Consider the following 21,491-nt stretch of genomic DNA (forward strand, 5'->3'; position numbering starts at 1 on the left):
CAAAAAAAAAAAAAAAAAAAAAGCCAGACGCAGTGGCCCATGCCTGTAATCCCAGCACTTTGGAGGGCTGAGGAGGATGGATCATTTGAGGTCAGGAGTTGGAGACCAGCCTAGCCAACATGGTGAAACCCCATCTCTACTAAAAATACAAAAATTAGCCAGGCATGGTGGTGGGCACCTGTGATCTCAGCTACTTGGGAGGCTGAGGAAGGAGAATCTCATGAACCCGGGAGGCAGAGGTTGCAGTGAGCCGAGATCACGCCATTGCACTCCAGCCTGGGCAACAGAGCGAGACTCCATCTCAAAAAAAAAAAAAAAAAAAAAAAAATTAGCCATGTATGGTGGCACGTGCCTATAGTTCCACCTATTCAGAAGGCTAAGGTAGGAGGATCACTTGAGCCCAGGATTTCAAAGTTGCAGTGAGCCTAGATCGCATCACTGCACTCCAGCACGGATGACAGAGCAAGACCCTGCCTCAAAAAAATAACAACATGAAATGCTATACCCTGTTAATCATCTTAATTGTGATTATTTCACAGGTGTATGCATATACAAAATGTCACAAATTGTACACCTTAAATATGAGATCTTATTATAGTTTAATTAAACTTTAAAAAAAAAAAAGCTGTTTTTTAAAAGGCACACTATATCCACTACCATACCATCTTCAGCTCTACCTCATAGTTGTTAGGAATAAGCTTGTTAATATAATTAAAGACTTCAGAGAGTGCTTGATATGGTGTATACACTATAGAAATGTTAGCTGCATTATCATTAGTTACTAGAATTCTGCCTTACTGACCAGCTTGGAAAAAGCAAGAGAAAGTGTCAGCAGGACTTGGAGTCAGAAACTCCACATCATTGTGCTGGTTCTTGGGCAACTTCTGTAAGTCTCAATTCTTCGTAAAATGATTTAGCTAGACAAGATTATCTCTAAAGGGGCTTTCCAAACTAAAGATTTCAGATTAAGATAAAAGCCGTAGATATGGAAAGGACAGATCAATATGGGATCCTTGGGGAAGAACTGGTAAGATTTAAGAACTGGCTAGAAACGCAGAATGGTGGAAAACAATGAGTCAACAATGGAAGCAAAGTTTTGAGCTTTGAAGATAGATAACTCAAGGTTTACATTCAAAAAGGAGCGTGTTGACCCAATAGGCATATATTATTATTTTAATAAATCAGGAGGTTCTCCCTGGAAATGAATATTTGTGACCTTCTGGATCAAAATGTTACCCACACTTAAAATGTATGCTAAAACCAAAATCTCTTCTCACGAGATTATTTAAATGCTATGCTAAAATGAAATCCTTAATGGACAATTATAATTACAGACAATGACATTTAGTACATTCAATAACATTTATTCCAAAGTATCAAATTTATGAAAAGAAATCAACGAATGCACGTATGCATCAGTCACCAAAAGACTGTTTTGTGTTTTTTTTTTTTTTTTTTTTGAGATGGAGTCTCACTCTGTCATCCAGGCTGGAGTGCAGTGGTGTGATCTCGGCTCACTGCAACCTCTACCTCCCAGGTTCAAGAGATTCTCCTACCTCGGCCTCCTGAGTAGCTGGGATTACAGGCACACACCACAATGTCCGGCTAATTTTTATGTTTTTAGTAGAGACGGGGTTTCACCATGTTGGCCAGGCTGGTCTTGAACTCTTGACCTCAGGTGATCCACTGCGTCAGCCCAAAGTGCTGGGATCACAGGCGTGAGCCACCGTGGAGACTGTTTTTTTGAAAACTCTTTCAATGTGGGAACAACCTAATCCCAGAGTCACAGAGCTGCCTGAAATGTCACAGCAGGACTTGATGACAAAGTATTTTAACCTAGTTTCTCTTAGCGACTTCATGAGGTCATCTTCAAACAGCTAAAGTGCAATATTACATCTCATGCACTATACATAACATGTTTTCAGCACTGGATGCCATGATCAATTGTTGTATGCCCTGAATAGTCTTTAGAGAATCATGCCTTCATTTAGTGTGACATCCAAAAGAATGCTTTAGACTGTACTGAGGAATAGATTCTGACCTACTCCTATTATAGATGTAATCAGCCCAGCAAAGTTATGCTGACATTATGATAGACTCCATTCCACTGTATTATACTGGTGTAACATGTCTGGATAAAAACCTAAATATCATAGTTGTTCATAAAATCCTTTGCCTATATTTCATAGAATGAAAAAAAAAAATTCCTGCCAACTTTCTGATGATCCTTCAAGGGCAACATTTCAAATATAATACCCTTCTCTGGACACTGAATCGTATTTCAGTTATAAGTGACTGTTTGGTCAACATTTGGATCAAATCCCAGAACAAAACATTATAAAAATGAAATCGTTCATGAAAGGTTATAATTCAGCACTATCTACGAATCTATTTAGACCTAGCCAAAATGGACCATTTTATGACTAGATAAACTGAAAAGTGCCATTGATTAGCCTAGAACAGCAACATAAAAAATTCTTAGTTGCAAGGCAAAGCAAATGACATGCTGAAATATAATATAGAAAAGAACTGAGACCTCTTGGGGAATGAGTCACTTAGAGTCACATTTTCCAGCTATCTTAATTTCTGGTATGGAACTTAATTTTAACTCATAAAATAGAATCCTCTCCAAAATATACCATATGGTTCCTACCTTTTATTTTATTTTTATTTATTTATTTATATTTTTTTTGAGATGGAGTCTCGCCCTGTCGCCCAGGCCGGAGTGCAATGACGCGATCTCAGCTCACTGCAACCTCCGCCTCCTGGGTTCACACCATTCTCCTGCCTCAGCCTCCTGAGTAGCTGAGATTACAGGTGCCCGCCACCATGCCCAGCTAATTTTTGTATTTTAGTACAGACAGGGTTTCACCATGTTGGCCAGACTGATCTCGAACTCCTGACCTCATGATCTACCTGCCTCGGCCTCCCAAAGTGCTGGGATTACAGGCGTGAGCCACCGCGCCTGGCCCGGCTCCTACCTTTTAAAAAGATACGTAAGCATACAAGGATATTGGTATGAGAGGGTCAGGTTCCAGAACCAATCCCCCTTGGATACCAAGGGATGACTTACAATGTTTATGCTCACATCTAACAGGCCCCCTGCTAGACCCCCAGCCTTATGTTACCTAAAAATGTTGAAAGAATATAAACTAAGTCCTGGAACAAACAACATAAATGAATCAATTATTATACTGATTGAATAATACTTTCATTATTATCTCTATTTGAATTATGTATAGATGGTCATTTTATCTAAGATTAGCATATGTTCATGTATTTCTGTCCTAGAATAAAATAAAAACTGAGAAATTAGTTTCAACCACTCACCTGGCTTAGGAATATTTATGACTAAACAAGCTATAGTCCTCTCCACTGTATTCTGGCCTAGCTTGTTACTGTAAAAACTCTTGAAGGACTCCGGGCACAGTGGCTCGAGCCTGTAATCCCAACACTCTGGGAGGCCAAGGCGGGCTGATCACCTAAGGTCGGGAGTTCGAGACCAGCCTGACCAACATGGAGAAACCCCATCTCTACTAAAAATACAAAATTAGCCAGGCATGGTGGCACATGCCTGTAATCCCAGCTACTCAGGAGGCTGAGGCAGGAGAATTGTTCGAACCCGGGAGGCGGAGGTTGCAGTGAGCTGAGATAGTGCCATTGCACTCCAGCCTGGGTGACAGAGTGAAACTCTGTCTCAGAAATAACTATTGAAGGAAACAGACCCCCAAAAGGTACAAGAGCCTCTTATATTATACATGCACACACATGAGAGTTATGTTATACCTTCATGAATGTGCTACCTCCATCAAGTACAGATCACTTTTCTCCACACAGAATGATGCTAACTGCCACTCTTCATGTCCCTTGGACACACACATACATATTCATTCCATACTCTTGGATCTGAAAGGAGTCTGGGCTTTGGAACCAGACACAGCTAAAATCAAATCCCATCTCCGTAACTCAAAAACTCACGGTCAAGTCCAAGTTCATTTACATTCACATATTCCTTCACCACAAGAGAATCTGTTTTTGTTTTTGTTTTGTGTGGCAACTTTTGCCAAAAAAAATCATCCCCAAAACCAGGAAGACTGGAAACCCAGTGTTAAGGCACCTAAGATTCTCCTCTTTTTCAAAGTCTTTCCCTAGGATACAGGAGGAATATCTGCAACAAAGGCAGCAGGAGGCATTTACATGGATGTTTGGCTTATAATTATTTGGCAAATTTTTCATTTAGGTTTTAGGTATTTTTCTGCATGTATATTATATATTACGAAAAATACTAATAAAATGAAATGCAAAATAGCCTCCCTACCCATTGTTAACTTCAGTGAAACTTATTTTCTATCAACTGTTTTCTTACGCTTTTCTTGATGTACTCAATAGGATATAGGATTCTTTCTTATTCTTTGTGTAATTTAACATAATTTACTCCAGCTCAAGTTAGTTAAGGACTTTTTTTAAAAAAAGAACTAAGGAGAGTACATTTGTTTCCAGTGAGGCTTCTTAAAGAACAGAGAAAATATTAAAATATCTTTAAACAATTTGAGATAAAATCATGGTGACCTACATACAGCAAATCACCCTTTCTAAGCAGGTAAAGTAAGTGAAAGTAGTTATCTTTTTTAAACTAAAAAGACTAAAAGGAACTCTACAATCTGACAACATAACAACTTGTGATATTCTACATCAAAAAAGGAAACAACTCCAAACAAAAAGGCACTACTACCGGACAAAAAACACACTAAAAAGGAGTATCTCAGCCAGGTAATTAAAAGGGAGCTGCATGCCCATATCAAACAAAAATCTGCTGCATACCTTGATCGATACAGTTTTCGGCAAGAGTGAAAAGCAGAGGTGAGCGTTCCTCAAGCAAATGCTGATGAATATTCACACATCTCAAAGTCCACCATGGCAAGCTCTAGGAAAAAAACACCACATAAGCTGAAATAAAACGATACTTTAGAAAACTCTTTTTACATTAACTGAGATTAATTTTTAGAATTTTTTTACATTCATAAAATTAAATTTATTCCTCAATAAGATTACCCATCCACTACTCTCTTCAGTAATAATACCAAAACCCACATCTGTGTCTTCCATAAGAATAACACCTCACCTCCATCCTCTCAAACCCTGTATTTTTTTTTTAGCCACTTGGACTTCCTTATGCCATTTTGAACTTACCATCTCCTCCTTTAAAATATATGTTGTGGCCGGGTGCAATGGCTCATACCTGTAATCCCAACACTTTGGGAGGCCGAGACGGGCAGATCACAAGGTCAGGAGTTCAAGACCAGCCTGGCCAACATGGTGAAACCCTGTCTCTACTAAAAATACAAAAATTAGCTGGGTGTGGTGGCAGGCGCCTGTAGTCCCAGCTACTCGGGAGGCTTGAGGCAGGAGAATTGCTTAAACCTGGGAGGCAGAGGTTGCAGTGAGCCGAGGATGCACCATTGCACTCTAGCCTGGGCAACACAGCGAGACCCTGTCTCAAAAAAAAAAAAAAAATGTTGTATTCATCCTGCTCTGTGGCACTCTATCACCACTTTAATCCGGGTACCAACTCCTTCAGAGGCCCCACAAGAACCCCCTGTGGGGGTGATTTTTCCATCACCTGAACTTCCAGCACATTATCTGTAATTCCCTCGCAAACACATTCCATTGTATTTTATGTATGTCATCTCAGGTTCCAATGTTGTTCACCGTCTACTACCCAACAAGGTAAGAAATCATGTCTGATTCATCTCTATTCCTCCTCAAAGCAATGTATTTTACATAATCTACACAGTAAGAAATACCTTGGATTCAGATGTTCCCCCAATCTGAGAAGATTGCTTCCACACCTGTATGAAACGTCTTCCTTACAGTCTTCTCCTGCTAGTGTGGCACATACTGATCTTTTACTTCTTTGAACTTCTACACTGTTCCTAGAAGTTGGCATCATATTGGACAGCACTTGTTTTTCAAGTTTATAACTGTACCTGAGCCATACATTTCTGAGGGCAGAAACTGCTTTTCTTTTTTTTTTTTTTTGAGGCAAGATCTCACTCTGTCGCCCAGGCTGGAGTGCAGTGGCATGATCACAGCTCACTGCAGCCTGGACCTCCTCAGGCTCAGGTGATCCTCCCACTTCAGCTTCCTGAGTTGCTAGGACTACTGCCATGTCACCATGCCCAGCTAATTATTGTATTTTTTGGTAGAGATGGGGTTTTGCCATGTTGCCCAGGTTGGTCTCCAACTCCTGGGCTCAAGTGATCCACCCGCCTTGGCCTCCCAAAGTGCTGGGATTACAGATGTGAGGCACTGCACCCAGTAGGAAACTGGATTTTATACATTGTCTTGACTAATGTACAAGCTGAGCATATAGTAGCTTTTTCTTTTATTCAGTGATGCTTTTTCTTACTTGATCAACATATATTTACTTTAAAAAAAAAAGAATAAAAACAAGAAACAACAAGCCAATATAAAAGTATGGCCAGGTATGGTAACTCACACCTATAATCCCAGCTACTCAGGAGGTTGAAATGAGAAGATCACTCGAGGCTAGGAGTTTGAGACCAGGTGGGCAACACTGTAAGACTAAGTCTCTTTAAAAAAAAAAAAAAAAAAAAAAAAAAAAAAAAAAAAAAAAAAGGAGGCCAGGTGCAGTGGTTCACGCCTGTAGTCCCAGCACTTTGGGAGGCCGAGGTGGGCAGATCACCTGAGGTCAGGAGTTCAAGAGCAGCCTGGCTAACATGATGAAACCCCGTTCCTACTAAAAATACAAAAAATTAGCCAGGCGTGGTGGCACGTGCCTGTAATCCCAGCTACTCGGGAGGCTGAGGCAGGAGAATCACTTGAACCCGGGAGGCGGAGGTTGCAGTGAGCCAAGATTGCACCATTGCACTCCAGCTTGGGCAACAAGAGTGAAACTCCGTCTCAAAAAAAAAAAAGTACATACGGTGAAGAGTGAAAATCTCTCTTCCACAGCCCCAATATCATCCTCCTCCAGCAGAAAAAAATCAGTGACAAAGGTTTATATTCCTCCAGAGCTTCCTCTGTGTATGTGCATGTGTGTATATGTACATATGTACAAGTTATGATAAGTAATTTTGATACGCTCATTATAAATTATTTGTAACTATATTACTTTATATTATATTACATGAAAGTCTAAGAATTAGTTTTCCTTTTAGTTACCTGCAAATATGAGATGACAATTACCAAAAAGCTTTTTTTTGAGATGGGGTCTCACTACACTGTCCAGGTTGGAGTGCAGTGGCTATTTACAGGAGTCATCATAGCACACTGCAGCTTTGAACTCCTGGACTCAAGCCATCCTCCTGCCTCAGACTTCCAAGTACCTGGGATGACAGGTATATGCCACAGCACCTGGCTCCAAAGAACTTTTTTGCTTGAACTTAATTTCTTCATTTGACTAAGAGGTCCCCTTCTAAACTGCTACACACCATAGCCTGGTTCGCTTCTAAAGTGTTATACACCACAACTACTACAACCGTGATGCAACCACAAATGAATTTTGACTCCATGACAAAATCCTTTCGAATTAATACTGTTTCCTCAGTCCATGTAAGAAAATATAAAATTATCTAATAGCAAAGAAATTTCAGACAGTTTTTAACTGAATTCCCTGAGGTGTTGCCTCATTTTCATTCTTTTCCTATCACTATAGCATGAAGTCAGTTTGCATTTCAATTATCTGTCCCTTATCTGCTGTCAGCAATAAGTGAGTCAGGTCTGGCAGCTTATTCTTTTACTTTTCTAGACATGGGAATTTAGATACATCCAGTCAAAAAGATTTCACTTTTAAGAAAACACATAATAAAAGGCCAGGCACAGTGGCTCAAACTTGCAATCCCAGCACTTCGGGTAGCAGGAAGCTCACTTGAGGCCATAAATTCAAGACCAGCCTGGGCAACACAGTGAGACCCCATTTCTACAAAAATTTTTTTTTAGGTAGTTGAGCGTGATGGTGCATATCTGTAATCCTAGCTACTCAGGAGTTTAAGGTTATAGTCAGCTGTGATCACACCACTATACTCCAGGTTGGGCAACAGAGAAGAGACTCTGACTCTAAAAAAAAAAAAAAAAAAAAACATATAATATGCTGAACTCTCAAAAATCAGATCTATAAATTAACTCTCAAACCAAAAATCTTTATATCGGGGAGGGAAGAATAAAACAAATATAGAGGCTGGGCACGGTGGCTCATGCCTGTAATCTCAGCACTTTGGGAGGCCGAGGCGGGCGGATCACAAGGTCAGGAGATAGAGACCTTCCTAGCCAACACAATGAAACCCCGTCTCTACCAATAATACAAAACATTAGCCGGGTGTGGTGGCGAGAGCCTGTAGTCCCAGCTACTTGGGAGGCTGAGGCAGGAGAACGGCACGAACCCCGGAGGTGGAGCTTGCAGTGAGCAGAGACCACACCACTGCACTCCAGCCTGGGAGACAGAGCGAGATTCAGTCTCAAAAAAAAAAAAAAAAAAAAAAAACAACAAAAAACCAATATAGAAAGCATAGCCTATTTTTCTACTAGTCAGCGTAACAGACCTTTTCAGTTTGTCAAGAATTGCTTACTATAAAAATAGAGGGCTGGCACAGTAGCTCATGCCTGTAATTCCAGCACTTTGGGAAGCCAAGGTAGGAAGATCACTTGAAGCCACGAGTTTCAGACAAGCCTGGGCAATGCAGTGAGATCCCATCTCTACAAAAATAAAACTTGAAAAATTGAGCCAGGCATAGTGGCTCACACCTGTAATCCCAGCACTTTGGGAGGCCAAGGCGGGTGGATCACGAGGTCAGGAGATCGAGACCATCCGGGCTAACATGGTGAAACCCCGTCTCTACTAAAAATACAAAAAATTAGCTGGACGTGGTGGTGGGCGCCAGTAGTCCCAGCTACTCGGGAGGCTGAGGCAGGAGAATCGCGTGAACCCAGGAGGCAGAGGTTGCAGTGAGCCAAGATCACGCCACTGCACTCCAGCCTGGGTGACAGAGCAAGACTCCATCTCAAAAAATAAAAATAAAAATTGAAAATTGAGGCCGGGCACTGTGGCTCACACCTGTAATCCCAGCACTTTGGGAGGCTGAGGCAAGCAGATCATTGAGGTCAGGAGTTCAAGACCAGCCTGACCAACATGGTGAAAATCCATCCCTCCTAAAATTACAAAAAAAATTAGCCAGGCATGGTGGTGCATGCCTGTAGTCCCAGCTACTTGGGAGGCTGAGGCAGGAGAATCGCTTGAACCTGGGAGGCAGAGGTTGCACTGAGCTGAGATCACGCCACTGCACTCCAGCCTGGGCGACAGAGTAAAACTCTGTCTCAAAAAAATAAAAAAAGAAAGAAAAAATTGGGGGTTGGGGGGAAGCATTAGGAGATATACCTAATGCTAAATGACGAGTTAATGGGTGCAGCACACCAACATGGCACATGTATACATATGTAACAAACCTGCACATTGTGCACATGTACCCTAAAACTTAAAGCATAATAATAATAAAATTTTTTAAAAAAAGAAAAAATTGAGGCATTAATAAAAAAGCGAACTTGAAGTCTTGCTTTAGATAATTTCTAGATTTTATCTGTAAAATAACACTTATTACAGAATGGTCTGATTGAGAAGTCACAATAGTTTAGAACCTCCCAGACAGCAGGGAGCAGTAGTATACTCACAAGGCACCAAATAAATATTTGCCAGTTTATCCCATTTTATAAATGGAAACTGATATTCAGAGAAATTAACTAGCATAAGGTCACATAGCTGTTGATTTCAAAACCAAGACTCATTTTACTCAACCACTTACATAGTACTAATTCTAGTCTATATACTTCACAGATTAGGGGTTGTGGGAAAATCTGCTTCTTCTATAGTTTCACAAAAATAATATCATCATAAATAACTTGATACACTTCTTAGGAGTCAGGTTACTCAAAAATTAATTTAAAAGGTTAAAATTAACTTGGATAAGTATGTAATGTTTCTTTACTATTTTATCTTAATTCATCAAATCAGCCATTTTTAATAACACCATTAAGAGAAAGATATAACCCACGTGCCTATAGTCCTAGCTGCTCAGGAGGCTGGAGCAGGAGGATCACTTGAGTCCACAAGTTGAAGGCCATCCTGGACAACATAGCAAGACAACATCTCCAAAAAAAAAAAAAAAAAAAGCAGGAAGGAAGGAAAGAAGAAAGGAAGGAAGGAAAGGAGGGAGGGACGAAGGGAGGGAGGGAAAAAAGAATGATATAGTAAAGACCCACAGGAAAAATCCATATAGAAAGAATAATGCTTCAATTGAATGGCAAGAAAAGCCAGGCAGGATGGTGTGCTCCTGAAGTTCCAGCTACTCAGGAGGCTGAGGTGGGAGGATCACTTGGGGCCAGGAGTTCAAGATCAGCCTGGGCAACACAGTGAGACCCTGTCTCCCATCTCAAAAAAAAGAAAAAGAAAAAGAAAGGCAAAATTTCAGCACAAAATGATGTATACATAGTGATATACTACAGAAAAACAGGTTTTTAAGCAGAAGTCAAAAGTTGTTTACATCTGCCAAGAAATTAAGGTAACTTGCCTCTGCAACCCTACAAGAATGACATCTACAACTAGTATTCCACATATTTATTAATTCTCCTAAGTTGTTGACAGTATATATATTATTTTTCAAATGATGCTTAACATACTTTTTTTTTTTTTTGGAGACAGAGTCTCACTCTGTCACCTGGGCTAGAGTGCAGTGCGCGATCTTGGCTCGCTGCAACCTCCACCTTCCATGTTCAAGCAATATTCCTGCCTCAGCCTCTTGAGTAGCTGGGATTACAGGCATGCACCACCATGCCTGGCTAATTTTTTTTTTTTTTTTTTTTGAGACAGAGTCTCGCTGTGTTGTTCAGGCTGGAGTGCAGTGGAACGATCTCGGTTCACTGCAAACTCCGCCTCCTGGGTTCAAGCGATTCTCCTGCCTCAGCCTTCCAAGTAGCTGAGATTACAGGCACCCACCATTACACCTAGCTAATTTTTGTATTTTTAACAGAAACGGGGTTTCACTGTGTTGGCCAGCTTGGACTCAAACTCCTGACCTCAAGTGATCCACCTGCCTCGGCCTCCCAAAGTGCTAGGATTACAGGCATGAACCACCATGCCCAGAGATGCCTGGCTAATTTTTGTATTTTTAGTAGAGACAGGGTGTCGCCATGTTGGCCAGACTGGTATCGAACTCCTGACCTCAGGTGATCCACCAGCCTCGGCCTCCCAAAGTGCTGGTATTACAGGCGAGAGCCACTGCGCCTGGACAACGCTTAACATTCTTGATGAAGAAAACTTTTGAGCAACTTAAAAACCATCTCACTCATTCATTAGTGACCATAAGTTCTCACTAGAAAGAAAATAATGCCATTTGGCAGCCTCATGGCTTGGTGATACTTTACCTAGAGTAAAGTGGCCGGGCACAGTGGCTCACGCCTGTAATCCCAGCACTTTGGAAGGCCGAGGTGGGTGGATCACTTGAGGTCAGGAGTTCGAGACCAGTTGGCCAACATAGTAAAACCCCATTTCTACTAAAAGTACAAAAAAATTAGCAAGGCATGGTGGCACGTGCCTGTAATCCAAGCTACTAGGGAGGCTGAGGCAGGAGAATCGCTTGAAACCAGAAGGCAGAGGTTGCAGTGAGCCAAGATCACGCCACTGCACTTCAGCCTGGGCAACAGAGTGAGACTCTGTCTCAAAAAATAAATAAGTAAATAAATAAAACAATAGAGCAAAGTAATAGTCAGTCTACAAGACCATTTAACTCAGATCAACTTACTTAGGGGAAAAATTTTTTACTCAAGCTACTGTCACTAAGAGCTCAAAAGATGAAGCCTCATATACGCTAAGACATGTTGAAATCCGTGTATTAAAAACCCTTCAATTAGCCAGGCATGGTGGTGCACACCTGTAATTCCAGCTACTTGGAAGGCTGAGGTGCGAAAATCACTTGAACCTGGGAGGCGCAGATTGCAGAGAGCCAAGATCACACCACTGTACTCCAGCCTGGGCGACAGAGCAAGACGCTGTCTCAAAAACAAAAACCTTTCTAGTCTGGGAATGGTGGCTTATGCTTATAATCTCAGAACTTAGGGGAGACGGAGGCAGGTGAATCACTTGAGCCCACAAGTTCAAGACCAGCCTGGGCAACAAGGTGAAACCCTGTCTCTATAAAAAATACAAAAATTAACCGGGTGTGGTGGCACATGCTTGTAGTCCAAGTTACTTTGGAGGCTGAGGTGGGAGGATGGCTTCAGCCCAGGAGGCGGAGGTTGCAGTGAGCTGAGATCATGCCACTGCACTCCAGCCTGGGCAGTGGGGCCAGACCCTGTCTTAAAAACAAAACAAAACAAACAAACAAAAAAAAAACACCCTCTAGTACAATGGATTCCAAATCCTCTGGCTCTCATGAGAGTTGCAAATAGAGGCATCACTTCCCTTCTTACCTCTTCTTTTAAAACAAATTTAGGCCAGGTGCGGTGGCTCATGCCTGTGATCCCAGCACTTTGGGAGGCCAAGGCAGGCAGGTTACTTGAGGCTAGGAGTTTGAAACCAACACGGCCAACATGGCGAAACCATGTCTCTACTAAAAATACAAAAAATTAGCCAAACGTGATGGTGGGCGCCTGTAATCCCAGCGACTCAGGAGGCTGAGGCATGAGAATTGCTTGAACCTGTGAGGCGGAGGTTGCAGTGAGCCGAGATCACACTACTATACTCCAGTCTGTGTGACAGAGTGAGACTCCATCTCAAAAAAAAAAAAAAAAAAAAAAAAATTTAGTGTGTAAACTTAAATGCTTAGGAAAGTAAGCCCTTACACAGCACAGACCAAGTCTACATTGACTTGGTCACATAGACCAAGAAATATTGTGATGCTTGGGCCGGGCACAGTGGCTCACACCTGTAATCCCAGCACTTTGGGAGGCCGAGGTAGGCAGATCACCTGAGGTCGGGAGTTCGAGACCAGCCTGACCAACGTGGAGAAATCCCATCTCTACTAAAAATACAAAAGATGAGCTGGCATCGTGGCGGCCGCCTGTAGTCCCAGCTACTTGGGAGGCTGAGGCAGGAGAATGGTGTGAACCCGGGAGGTGGAGCTTGCAGTGAGTCAAGATCACGCCACTGCACTCCAGCCTGGGCGACAGAGCAAGACTCTGTCTCAAAAAAATAAATAAATAAAAATACAAAATTAGCCAGACATGGTGATGCATGCCTGTAATCCCAGCTACTTGGGAGGCTGAGGCAGCAGAATCGCTTGAACCCAGGAGGTGGGGGTTGTGGTGAGCCGAGATCGCACCATTGCACTCCAGCCTGGGCAACAAGAGTGAAACTCCATCTCGAAGAAAAAAAGAAAGAACTATTGCATTTCTTAAAAATTTTCAGCCAAAACTGGGAGATTTCACACAAAATTTAGATGTACTATTTCTGACACTATGGGGTCTGCAGCACACCAGGATGCAACAATCAGATGGAGCAGGGGTCAGCCAGGCACAGCCTGTGTGCAAATCCAGCCCACTACTGGTTTCCGTATAGTCCAAGAACTGAAAATCGTTTTTACATTTTTATATCACTGGGAAAAATCAAGAATAATATTTTGTAAATGTGAGAAGTATAGAAAATGTAAGTTTCAGTGTCCACAAATAAAACTTTATTGGAAGACAGTCATGTCCATTTAATGAAACATTGTCTACAGCTGCTCTAACACTACAATGCAGCAGAGCTGAATAGCAGCAACACAGACGGCACACTGCGTGACTGACAACCTCCACTAAACCTCCAAAGACTGTCTTTTCTTTCTGCATATTAGTATTCTGTGTGTATATTTGTCCTCACTAGTTTATGTGAAGAAACCATATAATAGATATTTAACAAATGCTTTACTAAATCCAACCCAAATAATGACATAACATAGAATGTGAGCCAGAAAACAGAAATTAAGACCCATTAAATTTTGGTCACTGCTCATTATCCTACATGAAATTCATAAAAGACTGTGAGGTATGTCTTTTTGTGTTTTGTTTTTGTTTTTGTTGTTGTTGTTGTTTTGTTTTTTTTGAGACAGAGTCTCGCTCTGTTGCCCAGGCTGGAGTGCAATGACGCAATCATGGCTCACTGCAACCTCCACCTCCCAGGTTCAAGCAATTCTCCTGCCTCAGCCTCCCAAGTAGCTGGGATTACAGGTGCATGCCACCGCGCCCAGCTAATTTTGTATTTTTAGTAGAGATGGGGTTTCACCATGTTAGCCAGGCTGGTCTCGAACTCCTGACCTCAGGTGACCCGCCCACCTCAGCCACTCAAAGTGCTGGCATTACAGGCGTGAGCCACCATGCCCAGCCCAAGGTATATTTTTAAATCAATATTTAAGATTTCTGCAAATGAACATTTATATCTATACGGTACATACATAAATCCTATTAAGGAGGTGCAACATAATCTCATTCTAAACTAGATCAATCTCATGAGGGAAGAAAAGTTTTTGCTTATTTTCATCAGATTTTTAAATTACACACCTAAAAGACTCAGAAAACAAAATAGACCAAGACATTGTCAGCAACACATCTACAGTCTGGTGTTAATAAGCACAAAAGTCATACCAGCGTATGAATCTCATGGATCCTTTCCTTACCTGAATAGCTGTCAGTTTATGTCTTACATTCACTAGGATAATGCGTGCTAATAACAGTAGTATAGGCTTTGAGGTCAGGCTGTAGATTGATTCACCATCTAGAGTGAGCAGGCTCAGAACAAATGCATCCAGTCCTTTAACCTAAAAAAAGGATTATAAACTAAGATGATATAATTTAACAAAATATTAATCTTTATATGTCTTGTAATAATACAAAGATTTTCCAGTCAACTCAGCTTTGAAACAAAAGCATTAATATATGACACAGCAATTGGCACTGGACAGAATTATAACACTGCAAATGCCCTTAGACATCTATAAATCCAGCCTGCCCTGATGGATGGCCACCCATCTGATCAAACTTGATTTTTTAGGTTTTTGGTTTTTTGTTTTTGTTTTTTTTTTAGATGGGAGTCTCACTCTGTTGCCCAGGCTGGAGTGCAGTGGCGTGATCTTGGCTCACTGCAACCTCCGTCTCCCAGGCTCAAGTGATCCTCCCGCCTAGGCGAATAGCTGGGACTCCAGGCATGCACCACCACATCCAGCTAAGTTTTTGTATTTTAAGTAGAGATGGGGTTTCACCATGTTGGCCAGGCTGGTCTTGAATTCCTGACGTTAAGTGATCCCCTGCCTCGGTCTCCCAAAGTGCTGGGATTACAGGTGAAAGCTTCTGTACCTGGCATGTTCAAACTTTAGAGAATCAAAGAACTCAAAAAAAATGCTAGCATTGAAGAGATATCATCACTTCATAAATTTACTTACAACAAAATATTATCTCAATGAAAAGCATCCCTATATTAAAGTATTTATACTAAATAGTATATTTGATATTTATATTAAACACCTACATTTCACTTAAGCTTCAATACCTGGAAAATGTCATTATGAAGTAAGTCTCTACTCCATAATTTCTATCAAGCCAAACAATCAACAAGGTCTCATCCATCAAATGCAGAATGGGCACATGACCACACACCAGAGTGAGCAGAAGGCTCCAAAAAAAAAGGATGCCTTTGAAAAATGCACTCCCCTGTTGTACAGAGATTTTTTTACAATGGACAAGGTTGTTAAAATTTGGATGGCAGAATTTTAACAGCTCCATAAAATAGCGAGCAAGAATCCTCACCCATCAAGAACATGGGTTCCAATGTCAAACGCAGAGGACAGTGTCCTTTCTCTGCTTCTCATTAGTTTGTGAGCACATGTAAATTTTTCCCACAGTTGTTTTCCTGATGAAGCCTCAGTTTCATCAATTATGAAATGAAATAACTGGGCCGGGCGCGGTGGCTCACATATGTAATCCCAGCACTTTGGGAGGCTGAGGCAGGCGGATCACGAGGTCAGGAGATCAAGACCATCCTGGCTAACATGGTGAAACCCTGTCTCTACTAAAAGTACAAAAAATTAGCCGGGCATGGTGGCGGGCGCCTGTAGTCCCAGCTGCTTGGGAGGCTGAGGCAGAAGAATGTTGTGAACCCGGGAGGCGGAGCTTGCAGTGAGCCCAGATTGTGCCACTGCACTCCAGGCTGGGTGACAGAGCAAGACTCCGTGTCAAAAAAAAAAAAAAATGAAATAACTGAACCTATACCTCAGAGGGTTCTTGTAAGGATTAAACTAAACAATCCAAGTAATGCCACTCCCTGGCTCAATACTGAGTATTTTGAATACTAAATATTTGAATACTGAATATTTTGAATATTGTTTAAAGTATTCAATAGAAGAAAGAAGGAGGGCCGGGCACAGCGGCTCATGCCTGTAATCCCAGCACTTTGGAAGGCCACGCGGGTGGATCACCTGAGGTCAGGAGTTCGAGAAGAGCCTGGCCAACATGGTGAAACCCCGTCTCTACTAAAAATACAAAAAGTAGCCGGGCATGGTGGCACATGCCTGTAATCCCAACTACTCAGGAGACTGAAGCAGGAGAATCGCTTGAACCTGGGAGGCGGAGGTTGCAGTGAGCCGTGATCGCACTACTGCACTCCAGCCTGGGCAACAGAGCGAGACTGTCTTAGAAAAAAATAAAAAACAATAAATAAAAGAGAAAGAAGGAAATAACTGTGAGCTCATCTTCTGTCCTATTTTCATCATCATTCAAGAGTGTAATAGAGGAATAAAGATTTAATATGAATTACCTCCACAACAACAAAGCCTACTGTTATCTCTGCTAAGCATACAAGGAATTATTAAAAAAAAAACTTCAATAATTAATGAAATATTATCAAGTTATTACAACTGCCTCAATTTTAGAGGTGAGGAAACAGATCCACAAAAATTAAGTGAAGCCCATGTTTCCAATTCCCAAATCAATTCCCAAACCAGCCCATGCTGGCAGAAAGAATATTGGTTTGGGAACTGGAAACAGATCTCTCTACCTCTTCCTGCCCCTCAGGAAGGCCTAGGGCTATGCTAAGCATTTGGAGAGCCTCAAGGACACGGCCAGGATAACTTTTAGCCTTCTGACTGGCACTACACCATGGTGGCGTGGGTAACTGAAATACAGACACAAAAAGAGAAGACCTTCATCATGAGTTCATTCTTGGACATGATGAAGAAATGAGGTATTCTGTGAGAACCCCGACTGGAGGTACTGAATGTACAGTGAATATACTGACTTGAGAACTCAGAAGAACCTGCCTAAAGTGCCCAAACTAGACCTGCAGCCTCATCGAATCATATTGTAAATTCAAGTAGATATAACAAGCTTACTTCCTAAAGCCCAAGCCAAACTGGTAAAGCACAAGAAGATAATAAGGAATGTCTTTAAGAAAGAGAATCCTGGCCAGGCCCGGTGGCTCACACCTGGAATCTCAGCACTTTGGGAGGCAGATCACAAGGTCAAGAGCTTGAGAGCAGCCTGGCCAACATGGTGAAACCCCATCTCTATTAAAAAATACAAAAATTAGCCAGGCACGGTGGCAGGCGCCTGTAGTCCCAGCTACTCAGCAGGCTGAGGCAGGAGAATCACTTGAACCCGGGAGGCGGAGGTTGCAGTGAGCCGAGATTGCGCCACTGCACTCCAGCCTGGGCAACAGAGTGAGACTCCGTCTGAAAAAAAAAAAAAGAAAAAGAATCCTTCTCCTAATCACTCTGAGACAAGAAATATGTCCGCCTGTTCTACCACAAATTTCGGGTCATTATCTTCTAAATGAATCCCTAAATATAAAGAACAAGCAAGTAATTTAACAGAGCAACAAATAAAAATTATACAGGGAGACAGCACATGGTATACTACCTGGAGAGCATTACCTGTGACACTCAAGCTAGGTTGTGAGTACAAAGGAGATTTATTATTTAAATTGTATACATTTCATATGCTCTTTTAAGTGTTGGCGGTAGTTCCAATAAAAAAGTTAAAATCAAAGACTTAGTCAAAGTTTCCTACAACTCCAAATGACCTCCATCAAGTCTGATTATTCACTGCTAAAAGCGGCAAGCTCAAAGCATCCTTTTCTCACAAACACTATGCTCTCCTCTCCTCTAAATTCCTGCTCATATGACTGCACCTAGAATGGATATTTTCCTCTTCTCTGTCCATTTTCTAACCATCCTTCAGGTTCTAGCTCAAAGTCCACTTCCAACTAAAAGGTCTTCTTTGATAAAATCCAGCTTCCACAAATCTCTTTGTTAATGGCAATATTTCTTATGGTCTGAACTTCTCATGAAACTCATTTTCATATTGTTTTGATTTGCTACCTGAATTTACCGGTGCTTCTACACTAGTATAGAAGAGTACTGGATTTGGAACCAGAAAATGTGGATTCCAGTGCCCCAGCTAAAGATCTCTGACAAGATTCTTTTACCACTCTGAGCTTCAGTCTTTTCACCTATAGATTACCTCAAATCTGTAAGGACCAAATTGACACAAGAAATGTGAATTAAGGCCAGGCGCAGTGGCTCACACAGTAATCCTAACACTTTGGGAGGCCGAGGCGGGTGGATCACCTGAGGTCAGGAGTTTGAGACCACCCTGGCCAACATGGTGAAACCCTGTCTCTACTAAAAATACAAAAATTAGCCGGGCGTGGTGGTGAGCACCTGTAGTCCCAGCTGTTTGGGAGACTAAGGTGGGAGAATCATTTGAACCCGGGAGGCAGAGACTGCAGTGAGCCGAGATCGCACCACTGCACTCCAGCCTGGGCGACAGAGTGAGACTCCATCTCAAAAAAAAAAAAAAAAAAAAAGAAATGTGAATTAAGCACCATTCAAACCACACGTCAGTGCTCAGGAGATATTTATGGCTTTGGCTGTTTGGTGGATTTCTAATCTATACTATAGGGCCATAGAAGCCAGAAACTGATTCATATATAATAAGAGAGGGAATGAGATGTTTCATAAGTACACTTCTAGATAACTGAAGCTTATCTCTTTAAGTGCTACAATCATTTAGGGTTTGGGGTTTTTTTATCTCCATTTTGGGTGAAAACCTCTGTAGAATATAAATCATAAATTCCCTTCATAGACATAAGACACAAAACATCTTTTAACCTTTCAGTTATAATTAGGATCAGCATTATGAATTAAAATTACTCTAATGAAGTATATATAGTGACTCACTAAGCTGATATGCAAAGAGTTAATTATTGTGGTTTTCACATTATGCTTGTTTTTGCACTTCTCTTTCCACCCCCCCATCAAATTATTAACACGTATCTCTAATAACTCTATTCCACGTTTACTTGCTACACCTAATTCTTTTTTTCTTTTTTCTTTTTTTGAAACGGAGTCTTACTCTGTCACCCAGGCTGGAGTGCAGTGGCGCGATCTTGGCTCACTGCAACCTCCGCCTCCCGGGTTCAAGCAATTCTCCTGCCTCAGCCTCCTGAGAAGCTGGGATTACAGGCGTGCACCACCACACTCAGCTAATTTTTGTATTTTTAGTAGAGACGGGGTTTCACCATGTCGGTCAGGCTGGTCTTGAACTCCTGACCTCGTGATCCGCCCGCCTTGGCCTTCCAAAGTGCTGGGATTACAGGCGTGAGCCACTGTGCCCGGCCTATTTGCTACACCTAATTCTGAGAAACCAGGTAACACTAGGTCCGTTTTGCTGCATAAGTTCTGGATACAATTTGGTGATTTTGAACATAGCTATCAATCACTCAGCTTTTTCCAGGCTGAGTGGTGGATAGCCACATTCAAAATCACCAAAGTGGCTGGATAAATCAAAGTTCTTACTTTGATTTAAACCATACTTCTTTTGTAGATCATCTCATACTAGGCAGACCCTCTATACAGGAGCTCAAGATTCCTGAGGAACTCAAACTGCAAGCTCTATTGATGACACACTGGCACAGATCAATAATATTATCTTCACAATGGATAATAATCACCATGAAGCAATGCTGTGCCAGAAACTTTAATAAAGTATTTGTAATTTAAAGCCACCCCTGGGAGCAAACCACTCCTGGGAGCCATTCTTAAGTACAGTATCAAAACTTACCTGCAAGCCGGGAATGGTGGCTCACACCTGTAAACCCAGCACTTTGGGAGGCTGAGGTGGGTGGATCACTTGAGGTCAGGAGTTTGAGACCAGCCTGGCCATCATGGTGAAACCGCAACTCTACTAAAAATACAAAAATTAGCCAATGTGGTAGCACACGCCCGTAATCCCAGCTACTAGGGAGGCTGAAGCAGAAGAATTGCTTGAACCCATGGGGCAGAGGTTGCAGTGAGCTGAGATCGCGCCACTGTACTCCAGCCTGGGTGACAGAGCAAGACTCTGTCTCAAAAAAAATAAATTAATTAATTAGTTAAAAACTTACCTGAAATAAAATTAAACAGATTTCCAGATTTGCTGCTTTGCCATTAAAGATCTTTATGTACAGCACTCACACCTATAATCCTAGCACTTTGGGAGGCTGAAGCAGGCAGACCACTTGAGCCCAGGAGTTTCAGACCAGCCTGGGCAACATGGCAAAACTCCACCTCTACAAAAAAATTAGCTGGACATGGTGGCATGCAACTGTAGTCCCAACTACTTGGGAGGCTGAGGTGGGAAGATCACCTGAGCCTGAGTAGGTTGAGGGTGCAGTGAGCTGTAATCTAGCCACTGTACAACAGCCTGGATGACTGAGTGAGATACCACCTCAAAAAAAAAAAAACTTTATGTAACTGAGGTGATACAACCAACTAAACAACTGGTGCAGCTGTCTGTACTTTCATTAAAAAACACAGCTAACACAGCTCCATAAAATGGAGTGTGTATGAAGAGGAGTTTGACAATGGAACTTCCAGAAATCTGTGAAAATCTGATCAATGAACAAGCATTCTTAGTAATTTTGTGCAAACCATAAAGTCATGTTTCTTTCCTACCTACTATTAGTTCCAGTTTACAAAGACCTGCTTATAAAAAACAAATAACACAATAATAATTACATACAACATTTTCAAGAAGCATACCTCACTGAATTGCTGGAACAAAACAGATGACAAAAAGTCCTGAGGGTGTAAGTCAACAGGGGGCCCCGTCCAGTTGCTCTGAACAAAAAGTTGCAAACTGCTCACACCAAGTAGAAATATCAACCGTTGTCTGCATATAAGAATGGTTAAAGAAATAAATATGAACTACTATCATTTGTATAATCTCAAACACACTATTCCATTTCAGTTTTATTAAGAAAATAATATCTATCAACATTTATTGAGAATATCCTAGAGTATAACTAAAAAAAAAAATTTCTAAAACTTAAAACAATTTAGGTTAGCTAGGCACAGTGGCTCATGCCTGTAATTCCAGCACTTTGGAAGGCCACGGTAGGAGGATCGTTTGAACCCAGGAGTTCAAAACTAGCCTGAGAAACATAGTGAGACCCTGTCGCTACAAAAAATTTAAAAGTT

General features: G+C 41.6%; 1 protein-coding gene across 1 annotated transcript in view; it reads right to left on the reverse strand.

Annotated features, from left to right (window-relative positions):
* Window positions 1–21,491, reverse strand: part of TTC27 (tetratricopeptide repeat domain 27) — a 203,055-nt gene that overhangs the window by 176,121 nt on the left and 5,443 nt on the right. The window contains 3 exon segments of the mRNA NM_001133856.1: window positions 4,822–4,924; window positions 14,658–14,798; window positions 21,054–21,183. Coding sequence (NP_001127328.1) covers window positions 4,822–4,924; window positions 14,658–14,798; window positions 21,054–21,183 — 374 coding nt within the window.

This window comes from Pongo abelii, chromosome 12 (assembly GCF_028885655.2).
Source record: "Pongo abelii isolate AG06213 chromosome 12, NHGRI_mPonAbe1-v2.0_pri, whole genome shotgun sequence".
Lineage (NCBI taxonomy): Eukaryota > Metazoa > Chordata > Mammalia > Primates > Hominidae > Pongo > Pongo abelii.